This window comes from Mastomys coucha, unplaced genomic scaffold, assembly GCF_008632895.1.
Source record: "Mastomys coucha isolate ucsf_1 unplaced genomic scaffold, UCSF_Mcou_1 pScaffold6, whole genome shotgun sequence".
NCBI classification, from domain to species: Eukaryota; Metazoa; Chordata; class Mammalia; order Rodentia; family Muridae; genus Mastomys; species Mastomys coucha.
In genome coordinates, this window is record NW_022196912.1 from 18,939,701 (window position 1) to 18,952,316 (window position 12,616).

The following is a 12,616-nucleotide window of genomic DNA, read 5'->3' on the forward strand; positions in this document are numbered from 1 at the left end:
CTTCTATGGTGACTCGCAGGTGAAAGGTGCACGCGCAGCTTCACCACTGCTGTCTCCCTAAAATCCCAGGCTGGACCTGGCTCCAGCTCCTCCCGCGCCAGCCTCGCCCCAAGCCGTGCACATGCGCATTCCAAGAGCTCCGCGCCTGGCTGGGTCTCGCAGCCTCGCTGCCACGCCGCCCGTCTTCCTGCCCTTCTTTGGGCAGCTAGCTTCACTATCCCATACTGCGCACGCGCAGATCCGGCCATTTTCCCCTGGTGAGGTGGGGCAGTGGGCGGAACTAAACTGCTTGCGCACGCTCGGGGCATGCGCAATGTAGCGTCTGAGGCGCCAGCTGTCGACTTGGAAGTTCCGGGGAAGGAACGCATGCGCGAGGGTACGCGTTGCCGGCGAGAGGGCAGCCTGACGACTCGGAAATTTGAATACCACAGTAGCATGGAGTGTGACCTCATGGAGACTGACATCTTGGAGTCGTTGGAAGATCTAGGGTAAGACCGCGGGGGCATGAGTTTCTGAAAGTCCACTCTGCTAGAGCCCCGGCAACTCCTCGGGCGCCCGGTCGGAGCCACCTGCCTTTCCACGCCTCACCCGACTCCCGCCGTAGCTTCCCGCTGGCCCAGGGACCCCCGTGCCACGTCCACACCTACCCCGCCGCTCCGACAGCCCTCGTCCTCTCCCGTGCTCCCTACAGCCCGGCTATCCGCAGCGTGTGTCAGTCATGCATGTCATTGTCTGGGCTTCGGTTCTCACCACCCCCACTCCCCAAGCTTGCTCTTCTTGCCTCCGGTCCTCCCACCCTAACCCTACTTTATGGTTTGCCAAAGTTGTATCTGCTTTCCTACTTGGCCCCAAGGTTTCCTACTTCTGTTTTGAGCTTTTACCCCCCACCCTACTTCTCTCAAAAAAAAAAAAAAAAATCTTTGCTCAGTCATCTCTGCATGCACCTAGGCTTCCAAAAGCGCACGTCTGGGCGATGCAGCAGGCTCTCAAGCCGGCTCAGCTGTGCACCTAACCATTCAACCACCTGCTCCAAATGACAGTCAATGACTTCAGACCCCAGCACAGCCTCGCTGAACTCCAGGATTCCAGGGTCGTCTTCACCCACTAAGAATCAGTATATCTGCATCTTGACTCTCTTGTGATAATTACCCAGTCATAGTCTTCTACGTCTAGGAATTTGGAAATAAGGCTTATTTATCTTGTTCGGTCTCCCAGATCAAGGTGCTCAAACTTGAGAACCTAGAGGCTCTTAGGCTAAACAAAAAACTAAACAAAACAAACCCTGCATGATTAAGTATTTGCCTGCGGGTAACTATTTCAGGGGAAAATAAGCGTAGAGTTAGCTAGTTTTTTGAAGCAGGGTAGCAATATAACTCCGGCCATGAAGATCTGACTCTGGCACCTGAGAGCTAGGATTAAAGGAGTGAGCTCCCATGCCCTGCCTATAGTTGTATTTTTAACTGTAGTCCTTTATGAAAGCTTAACTTGAGGCTTTTCCATGGCATAGAAATTCTTAAGGGAAACCTTTCTTTAGGGACGGACACCTTGAGGTATCCAAAGCTCAACCCATGTGAATAGCTTGGTGTCCTAGTGGGTACTGACCATAAAGGAAGCTTAGTAACCATCATTGTTAACGTCAGCCACCGTGGTCATTTCTTTGAATCACATTTTGTGGATAACCCAGACTTAGCCAGCTTAGTTCTTGCAGTGGGCCATAAGTAAGTCTTATTCTGCAGAATGGGTGCTTTTCAACGCGTGTCTAAAGATGATTTGCTTACTCAGTAAACATTGTGAAGGGACACTTGCTCTGTGCCAGCGTGGGACTCTCCTCGGGGTCTAAGTTCATGCAGAAGCTCTGAGAAGCACACAGTGAGAAGCCCCGAGGAGAGTCTCTTCCCTTGAGCAGAGGGACATCCTGTGCGGGGTGGAGATCAGTTGACTGGCAGCCATGGATGAAATTGCTTCCCATTACTGTTCTTTTATCCTAATGATGTTTTCTTGTCTGGCTTACTATAACTAATTATTTCTGCAACAATTGCCCTCCAATAAATAGTTAGGTTGCATTGTAATATAAACCATGGAGTTTTTCTGAAAGTTTAATTAATTTTAACTTAGTGTGGTTACATTTAAGTATTATTAAAAGTCACTATTAGTTGATTACTGTGTATTTAAAAAATTTGCTCAAAAATTACAATTGAATACTATCTTTTTTTTTTTTTTTTCAAGACAGGTTTCTCTGTGTAACCCTGGCTGTGCTGGAACTCGTTGTGTAGACCAGGCTGGCCTCTATCTCTGAGATCCATCAGCATCTGCCTCTAGAGCGTCAAATGCTATCTTTTATCTCTAACCTAGCACACAGTAGGAATGTAGCAGCTGCTGCTGAATGAATGTGGAACACAAGGAGGAATTTCTAAGCCTGGACCTTTTATTCAAACGTCTCTACTATCTACTATGTTGTTTTTTGTTTTTTTTTTAAATAAAGACGTGTTGGGTTTTTTGTTTTGTTTTTATGTGTATGTATGTGTGTGCCAATGTATATACCATGTGCATACCGGATACCTGAGGAGGCCAGAAGCAGGAGCCAGATCCCCTAGAACTAGAGTTATATGAAATTGGGAGCTAACCAGTGTAGGTGCTGGGAATGGAACTCTGGCCCTCTATAAGAGCAGCATGGGTTCTTCCCTGCTGAGCCATTTCTCCAGTTCCTCCCCTCTGGCCATCCCTTTTTTATCTAGTTCCAGGGCGATGTATAATTTTGTGTGAGTGTGGAAGATTTCTTTCTAATCCACTTCATATATAAACATACAGGTATATTTAAAAGAATCTCAAAGTATCCAGACCTCTGAATACTACGTTAAGTATATTTAATGTTTGTCCTTGATGACAATATTTTTATTAACTATTTCACTTAAAAGAATATAATCTTAGCTGAGCTGCTTTGGTTTTGTTTGTCTGTTTTACACTGGGCACAGTATCGAAGTCTTTAATCCCGGGGGTGGTGGGGGGGCCGGCAGCCTGATCTACATAGTAAGTTCCAAAACAACCAGGACTAAATTGCCTGCCTGGCAGTGGTGGTGCATGCCTTTAGTCCCAGCACTTGGGAGGCAGAGGCAGGCGGATTTCTGAGTTTGAGTCCAACCTGGTTTACAGAATGAGTTCCAGGACAGCCTGGGCAATACAGAGAAACCTGTCTCGAAAAACCAAAAAAAAAAAAAAAGAAAGAAAGAAAAAAAAATTAGATTTCTTTATTTGTGTGTATGTGCCACCATGTGCTTGTCGAAGTCAGAGCCAGTTTGCAGTTGATTTTCTTCTTATATAGTGTGATCAAGCCTTAGTGGCATGCACCCATGCCTGCTGAGAGCCATCTCTTAAGCACAACAATATATAATTGAAGAGTGCTTGATTGCTTGTTGCTTCCTTGATTCATTAAAAATAGATCTTGCTAAGTTTCCTAGACTGGCCTCAAACTCTTGATTTCCCTGCTTCAGTTTCTTGAGTAGTTGGTATTATATGAATGTGCCAGAACACCCAGTTCTGATTACTCTTAAATTCTTATGCCTGGGCAGCATGAGACCCCATCTTTTAAAAAAAAAAAAATCAAAAGACATTTATAAAGTAAATGATTACTTGGAAAAGTTCCTAAACCACATCTCCAAAAATAGAACCTAATTGATTATTGTAAGAAAGTAAACTGCAAAAGTTGACTGTTCGTTACATTTGTAGATATTGTGGGGTTTCTATGTTGAGTTTTTTAGGGTTTTTGTTTTGTTTTTTTTGTTTTGAAGAGGACTCTGTTTTAAGACAGTGTCTCCTATATCTTAGGCTGGCTTTGAACTCTGCGTAGCCAAAAATGACCTTGAACGATTGATTGATCCTTATGCCTCCACCTTTCCAGAGCTAAGATCACAAGCATATGCCATTATGCTCAATTTATAAAGTCTTGGGATCTCAACCATGTGTGCTAGGCAAGCACTCCCCCACCTGAGCTGCATCCCCAGCCCTCTTCTGTTCCTAGAAGGCTTGAGTTGCAGTCATCATTTGATTGGTTTCTTTCTTTCTTTCTTTTTTTTTTTTTTTCCAGACAGGGTTTCTCTGTTTAGCCCTGGCTGTCCTGGAACTCACTCTGTAGACCAGGCTGGCCTTGAACTCAGAAATCCGTCTGCCTCTGCCTCCCAAGTGCTGGGATTAAAGATGTGCACCACCACCGCCCGGCTTGATTGGTTTCTTTGTTGTTGTGTCCGCACGGCTTGATTGGTTTCTTTGTTGTTGTGTTTTGAGGGTTTTTTGGTTTGGTTTGTTTTAAGGACCTCACTATGTAGATGTCACTGTGGCTCCAGGCAAAGATTCTTCTCTGTTTCCTCAGGGCTACGATTACAGGCGTATTCCATCATACCCAACTTGACTTTTTCGTCATTTAAAATTTTTTAATGTCTATGAGTATTTGCCTATATGTACCTATATGGACCACATGCATATGGTTTTTTTTACATAAGCAACGCATAGATGTGTTTTACCTGCAACATACCGCGCACTAATTTTTCCTCTGAAATGTACTTTCTTCCCCACCAGTTACAAGGGCCCATTGTTGGACGATGGTGCACTGTTGCAGGCAGTCTCTGCTGGAGCCGCTTCCCCTGAGTTTACCAAACTCTGTGCTTGGCTGGTGTCTGAATTAAGAGTCCTCTGTAAGCTAGAAGAAAATGTGCAGGCAACTAACAGTGAGTAAATCTCCACTTTTTAAAATTAAAATTGGGGCATTGTGACCTGGACATTGTTAATATTAAAGCTAAAATTTTAAATTTTATAAATGTAAAGAAACATGTCAAGCCCTTACTCCCTAGCGCACGTGCAGACACGTGCCCACATACAGTGATTTTGATGTTGTGCTGTTTTCAAGGATAAAGCAATTCTAAATATAAGGCTGCAGCAATAAAAGACATGCAGAGGCTGAAAAGATCCTGTACTGAAACAGAAAAATATGGAGTTCATATATGAAATATATGTGCTTGCCATAGTTTTGTTTTTTTTAACAGGGTTCACCGTGTAGCATAGATTGGCCTTGAACTCATGATCTTTTGGCCTCAGCCTGTTGAGTGCTGGGATTGTAGGCAAGACCCACATTGTCTGTATTTTGTGAAACTTGAATTGTGACATCCTGGATTGGTGACTACTAGAGTTGAGAATGTTCTTCTTTTAGGTCTACCAGACCCCAGAGCTGTGTGCAGTATGTAGTGTGGGCATTGTAATTCTACTGTGCTTGGGAAGAATGGGGACACTCCATTGGGCCATTGTCATATCATTGGAACCCACCATTAGGTACATTGTAACCAGGTGCAGCAACCCCAGATTATAGAGTTGAGAGTACCTGTTTTCTTGTTTTTCTTTTTCTTTTTTTTTTTTCTGAGACAGGGTTTCTCTGTAGCTCTGGCTGTCCTGGAACTCACTCTGTAGACCAGGCTGGCCTCAAACTCAGAAATCCGCCTGCCTGCCTTCCAAGTGCTGGGTTTAAAGGCGTGTGATACCTCTGCTCGGCCTTGTTTTTCTTGTTTGCCTGTTTTCTTGACATTTACCGCAAGTTTGTTGACTCTGAATGAGCTTGGAACCTGACACTCCACCTTCTGCTTCTTCCTGTCACAGGTAGAGCTCTAATGGATAGGAAGTAAGAATGTCTGCCTATTAGCATACTCCTGGGACAGTATAATCCCACTTAAAGAGCTCACTCTCCATTGCTGGTAGACATTTTATTTCTTAGTATGTTTGAGGCACAAGGAATTGTTGTCTAACTAAGACAGGTCTCTCAGAGTGCAGGCTGGTTTGAGGAAGTTTGCATCAGCCTCCTAAGTGCTGGACTTTCCACACCTGGCCTGGTAATATATTTAATATGTGCAGGTTGGTTGTATCCTAGTTTAGCCTGTGTCTGACCAATTCAAATAACAAAATCTAGTGTCTTAATAATAACGATAGCATATGCTATATTTATTATTCCTTGTGCTCAAAGCAGTATGTAATGGTTAACTCATTTAGACCTCAGAGCAGTTCTATGAGTTAGATTTTATAACTCTTATGCAGTCAGTGACAAAAGCCCAAAGAAGTTAGGTACATTGCTTGGGGTCATGTAATTAGGCTTCAGCCACACAGTGTCAGGAGAAATTGGGGACCAATGCTTTTAACTACTTTGGCAGTCTGCCACTTACTGTGACTGATTTGTAGAAACTTTTAAAATACTGTATGGGATACTGTTTTTAACTGGGAATATATAGAACACATAAAACAAGTAAGAGTGGCTACTGCTTGTGTAGGAGGGCAGGGTTGTTAGCATGGCTCTTCCTCACCTCTAGCTGTCAGTCAGAGCCGTGGGGATCTCTGCACACTATAAAAGGGTTTTTGCAGTGGTGTGAGAAAGGATGAATTAGGAAGAAGAGCTGAGACAGGAAAAGCCTAGTGGGAACTCCATTATGTGACTAATGCTGCCAAAATTAATCCTCCCAAGGTCCAAGTGAAGCTGAAGAATTCCAGCTTGAGGTGAGTGGGCTACTTGGGGAGATGAACTGCCCGTATCCTTCTCTGACATCTGGGGATGTAACCAAGCGCCTTCTTGTTCAGAAGAACTGCCTCCTTTTGCTCAGTAAGTTCATGGCTACTAAAATGTAGCTTTTTGTCTGTTTTCCATAAGTAATATGTGGGTTGTTGTTGTTGTTGTTGTTGTTATTGTTGTTGTAGTATTTTGCTTTTGTGACTTTAGTTCAAATACTATCCATTTTAAAAGAAGAATTAGCTACATTTCCAACTAGGAGCTGGTAGAGGCATGCACACCAATGGCGCTTGAATTTCAACTGACCTCTTCCCTGGCTTCTGCTTTGGTACTCTAGCTGCTGTGCCTCTCCTGTTATGACCTGTGGGGATACTGGAGTGTCATGCCAGTGTGTCACCCTAAACTTGTGTTCTAGATGGAAAGCACATATGTAATAAATGGCAAGTCTATAGACTGGTTTTTTGGCAGAAAGCAGTGCTTATAAGCTTATATTGTAAAGGTGTTTTGTTTATTGATGTTTCTTTGGATTGGTAAATGCTTTTGTTTCTAAGTATACTTGATCAGCACTTAAATGGTTCCTCTACCACTGATCATTATGGAACATCATTTTTTTTTTTTAATGAAAAGTTCTTTCCTTCCATGTCTTTTAAAAAGATAACTGTCTCTTTTCCTGAAATACACTTAGTAAACTCATAAATTGTATTGCCTTGTACAAACTTTCCAGTAAGCTTAAGCAGTAATCTTAACTCAGAATCTGTAGCATTCTGAAATTAAGCGAATTCAGCTTTGTTAATTAAATGTCCTATGACAAGCATAGTCCAGGAAGTTTGGTTGGCTTTATAGCTGTATTGTGGAGTCTGAAAATACTAAACCATAGTATTTTTGAAGGTTTTATGTTGTTTTAGGTTTTGTTTTTTGTTTTTGTTTTTTTTTGTTGTTGTTGTTCTTTTGAGAATGTGTTATAGCTATTTTGCTTAGGCACTAAAAATTACTGCAGTCACTTAATGTCCCCTTTGTCTAGTATTTGTTGCTGGGTCAGTATATGCACACTGGGTCAGGACTTGCTAAAGACACTAATATTTATGTTTAGCTTTTATGTATTTATTCGGTTTTCTTCAGATTGTGACTGGCACAGCAGCAACAGATCCAACTAATTCTTCTCTGTAGTATCACTTATCCTGCTTGGTTCTGCTTGTCACTTACATTATCTTCATAGGAAGATAACCACTGTGCAAGATGTTTGGAAGGGACTCTAGATGGCTGAGGCTTCTGTAGAACTCAGCCTTTTTTCTACCGACACTTAAGAAAACCGCATCGACTGTAAATCTTTATAAAGTGCTTTAACCCTTGCTAATTCTTAAGCAGACTATACTATTTTGGAATTGGGGTCATAATTACAAACTTTACTTTTATGAGCTGATACCCGAAGAGCTTATCAAAAGTACACAACCACATGCTCCTCCTGTAAATAAGTGAAGCATGAAACAGCTAAAGGTTACTCACCCTATCCGTCCTTCACGAGGCACACTGGTCCCTTTCCTTGTCCTTGTCACTGTAGCCTGCCTTCCCTAATGCAGCTCTCAGTGTGTAATCTCTTTCATTGTAGCATTTCATATGTGCTCATTGGTGCTCTGTGTGACTATTTCTGTTGTGCCGAGTGTCAGTTTTGTCACATCTTGATGCTAGGATTTTCTTCCAGCACCCTGCTGAATTGTTAAGCACATTGTACTTAAGAGGAAATAAATGAACCTCATTCGAAGTACCAGAATAGAATAATAATCTTTAAGCGTAGGGACTCTAGGCTGTTTACTGGCCTTGTATGGTTCTTGGTTTATACTCATAGCTAAGTTAAGGCAACCTTGAGTTCCTAATAGATGAAAGGGGAAGATATTTTGATTCTTAAGTAGATTGTCAGTAAAGATCATCTTTGAGTTTGGTGGTTTTTGTATTATCCCCAGTGCCTTTGAATGTGTCAGTTGCTTTAAAGTTTGCTCATGTGATGGTATTAGTTTCAGGAGTGACTGAACTGTCTCATACTCTTTAGACAACCAGTGTTCTAAATCATGTTATATGATTTTCTAGAACAAGGGTTGGCAAACTATTAAAGGGCAAGACACTAAATAGTCTGGGCAGAGCATTCTATGAGGTCTCAGTGGCAACTACCCAACTCCTGTGTCTTTACAGGAACACAGTCATGGACATATGAGAGCAAGTGTGTTGGGACACTGGTAAAAACTGTTTACAACAACACTAGTTGCTTTCATAACCATAGGGTTTTGCTTTTTCATTGTCTTAATATCCAAGTATAGCTTACTACATGGAACATACCAAGATTTATTAAAGCCACATGGAGTGGCCTCTCCAGAAACTCAGCTATATTTATTACTTTAGAACTGGAATTGACGGCTTCTCACAAATGACTTATTAAAATCATGACCTCCCCTTGGCTTCCACCTGAGGACAGCGAATTTGGTGATTCTGATAGGATTGAGAGACCTAGAAAATACTTCCCAAAAGAGCAGAAGCAGACATTGCTGAATGCTCGGAAATCCTACGGTTTACTGGGAAGTGTCTTTGGGACAGTTACAGGGATGTCATTTACTAGGTAGGCTTCTGCTGAATTACATAAGATGTGGCCTTCATGTATACTAGGCTAAAACAGTTCACAAGGGGACATTCAACACAAAGGGAATACTGACAAAAAGTGACTTCAGAGCCCAAGGGATGGCTCCAGGGGTAGAGGCTTTTCCCACCAAGTTTGACCATCAGAGTTCAAACCACCAACTCCCATAGTTAAGAGAACTATGCAAGCTGTCCTCTGAACTCCATATATGTGCTGTGGTGTGCACACATGAACACACACGCATAAAAAAAATACTGAAAAGCAGAAATGATTTGAAAGTTTTGTTGTTTTGGTGGGGAAGAAGGTGAGGAATGTGGAGAGGAAGGGCATGTGGGAAAGGCCCAACGAGAGGGCCCCCAGCAGGTGAGTAAGGCCATTGCAGAAATGAGAGGATACCCTTAGAGAGGCCGACACTTCATACTTAGGATGGTCCTGACCTCTTCTAGATAAGCTGATTATGAGAGAGAGCAGGGCAGTTTTGTCATTATGCCTACATATGGTTCAAAATGAAAATTGACCATTTGTCACCTTGTGCAAAATTTTAGCTTATGCCAACCCCTGTTCAGGAGGTAGCATGATCAAATGCAAGAATCTAGATCTTTAGGTATGATCAACCTTGGTCTCTGGTTTCAAAGTATTGCCTAATTTTAATTAACCTGTAAACAGTCTATGAATACCTGAGTTGCATAAGCAGTGTAATTTATGTTGTTAGCCGTTAACAGTGATTTTCATTTCTTGTTCTGTCCATTCTTGCAGCTTTAAAAGTTACGTATCATTAGGTCTATAGAGTTGTGACTCCAGACTTATGGCTATTAACTATAGTATCTTATTTTGAAATCTTATTTTGTTTACTTCAGCATACCTCATCTCAGAACTAGAAGCTGCCAGAATGCTCTGTGTGAATGCACCTCCAAAAAAAGCTCAAGAAGGAGGCGGTAGTGAGGTCTTTCAAGAGTTGAAAGGCATATGTATTGCTCTAGGAATGTCCAAACCTCCAGCCAATATAACTATGTTCCAATTCTTCAGCGGGATTGAGAAAAAAGTAAGACCTTTAGTACCGATTGTAGCGTATTAAAGGCATAGTCCTACATTTGCTTGAAATGAAACATTAAGTTTATTTCTCTTAATGGGAACCTAATTTACATAGTAATAAGGAATGTTAATAAATGAGTTTTGGGTTTTAAATTCTAGATACCTTAAAGAGAAATTAATATTTTAGTGGGCTTTTTGGTCTTGTTATTTTTAAACATTGACATGTTTCTTTTTCAAAAATGAAACTTTATACTTTGGTTTAAAAGCTGAAGTAAGCTAGATATAATGTAAAAATAACTAAGATTCTTAAGTCCTTGATAAAATGATTGAACTTTGAGGTGATTTTTATAGCTTTTGTCATTATTACTATGGCATCCCCCTACTGACTGGACAGAAAAGGACATTAATAAGTTCTGTTTTCTAATCCAGTTGCTTTGGGTCTGTATATTCCAAGTAGCAAACTCAATTTGCTGGCTATTAACATAATATAGTGTGTGAAAATAGAATCACTTTTATGCCACATATTATCAACAGAATACTGATTCTTATGTATATGTATATGTTTATACATGTTAATGATTAGGAACAAGCCATTTTAATTTAAAAATGAATGAGAAAAAGAAAATGGTATTTGTTGTATAAAGTTATTTCCTGTCTGCATATCTGCTGGACTCACTTTCACCATGGGGTGAACGCTGTGGGGCACAACAGTGTATGTGTAGTCCGTATTCTCTGTGTTCATTCATTCATTCAGCTAATGCTCACCAGTGCCCACTGGTTTCAGGCACTGTTGAGGTCCAGTGAAGGAAGGATCCATGCTTCTCTGTCACGGAGGAGTGGGACAAGCCAGTGTCTCATCTCATGGGTCTTTACATTTATGTTTCAAAACTGCCTCCACCTTTGCCTCTGTCAGGATTCTTCTTTTGATGCAAGATATGATGGGAATTGGGTAATGAGGAAGATACGTATTACTTTTAGATTTTTTTTTTATTCATTAATTTGTTTTTGTGTCAGTTAAAGGAAACATTAGCAAAAGTTCCACCTAATCATGTGGGAAAGCCGTTATTGAAGAAGCCGATGGGACCAGCCCACTGGGTGAGTCGTGATCCTCCTGAGTCAGCATCCCAAGGAACCACCCTTTATGTCAGGCTTTCTATGTCAGCACTCATAGTGCCAGCCTTCCAAGTACTGTGATGACACCTGATTTAAATTACACTTTCTGATTTGCTACATGGACATCCTTGAAATATTTTGGGGAACCTCCAGATTTATGAAGAATAAATTTTATTTATGTGTGATTTGAAGCACTTATCTCATAATTTGTAAATATTTCATGCACTTATTAAATCAAGTTTGGTATGAGTGAAGCGTTTTTTTCTAATTGCCAGATGGATCCAAACCTGCCTGAGCTGAACCATCTTCACGCAGTGAATTATGGGAAAGCTAACCAAGAATTCTTACTTTACATATATTATTGTTTTAAGACTAACTTTTCTGTCCTGTCACTTTACTAACCATTCACATATTAGCCAGTGGGAAGGACCGTGTGTGGGAATGCTGGGGAGTCACTTGTGAAAGCATCAGTTTCTTCTTTAAGAACAGGGATCAAGCACATGTGTAAATCCTAACTGGTTGCTTAAATTGTGCTTTAGGAAAAGATAGAAGCCATTAACCAAGCCATAGCCAATGAATATGAAGTCCGGAGGAAGCTGCTAATCAAACGTTTGGATGTCACTGTCCAGTCCTTTGGCTGGTCTGACAGAGCTAAGGTACGCTGAAGTAATTGTTTATAGACACAGTCCTATAACACCTGAAAGGAAAGCTTCCAGGTAACCCCAGCCCCACCTTCATCGCCTGCTTTGTCAACAAGTCTGGCAGCTGTATTTGTAAGGTAATTCCTAAGTATGGGAAACAGTACAGAGTTTAAAACTATTTCCTGCCATCTGGAACCCAGTAAACTTCTCATCAGATCTTTAGTCTTCTTAGTTGTAGTGGTTGTTTTCTGTGCCCCATTCTGAGTTTTAACATTTGTCTTTGAACACTTTTGTTTCAACAGAGTCAGACAGAAAAATTAGCTAAGGTTTACCAGCCAAAGCGTTCAGTCTTGTCTCCTAAAGGTAATATTTCTGTTGCTCATCTTTTGGCCGCCAGACAAGATTTGTCAAAGATTTTAAGGACAAGCAGTGGGTCCATAAGAGAAAAGACTGCCTGTGCCATTAATAAGGTGACTAGAGTTCTTTTGATTTTCTTTCACATGCATTGGTCTATCTGCAAAATGAGAGGTTTACATTATCTTTCTTATCGCATAGGTGCTGATGGGCAGGGTGCCCGACAGAGGTGGCAGACCTAATGAAATTGAACCTCCGCCCCCAGAGATGCCACCGTGGCAGAAAAGACAAGATGGCCCCCAACAGCAAGCAGGAGGCCGA

At 41.5% G+C, this 12,616-nt stretch overlaps 1 protein-coding gene across 1 annotated transcript in view; it reads left to right on the plus strand.

The window, feature by feature from the left end:
- The first annotated feature begins 329 nt into the window (after positions 1–329).
- Positions 330–12,616, plus strand: part of Fam98a (family with sequence similarity 98 member A) — a 15,180-nt gene continuing 2,893 nt past the window's right edge. Inside the window, exons 1-8 of the mRNA XM_031356849.1 lie at positions 330–488; positions 4,570–4,718; positions 6,491–6,625; positions 10,013–10,197; positions 11,202–11,282; positions 11,840–11,956; positions 12,244–12,411; positions 12,497–12,611. Coding sequence (XP_031212709.1) covers positions 367–488; positions 4,570–4,718; positions 6,491–6,625; positions 10,013–10,197; positions 11,202–11,282; positions 11,840–11,956; positions 12,244–12,411; positions 12,497–12,611 — 1,072 coding nt within the window. The 5' untranslated portion in view covers positions 330–366. The remainder of the gene's footprint in view (positions 489–4,569; positions 4,719–6,490; positions 6,626–10,012; positions 10,198–11,201; positions 11,283–11,839; positions 11,957–12,243; positions 12,412–12,496; positions 12,612–12,616) is intronic.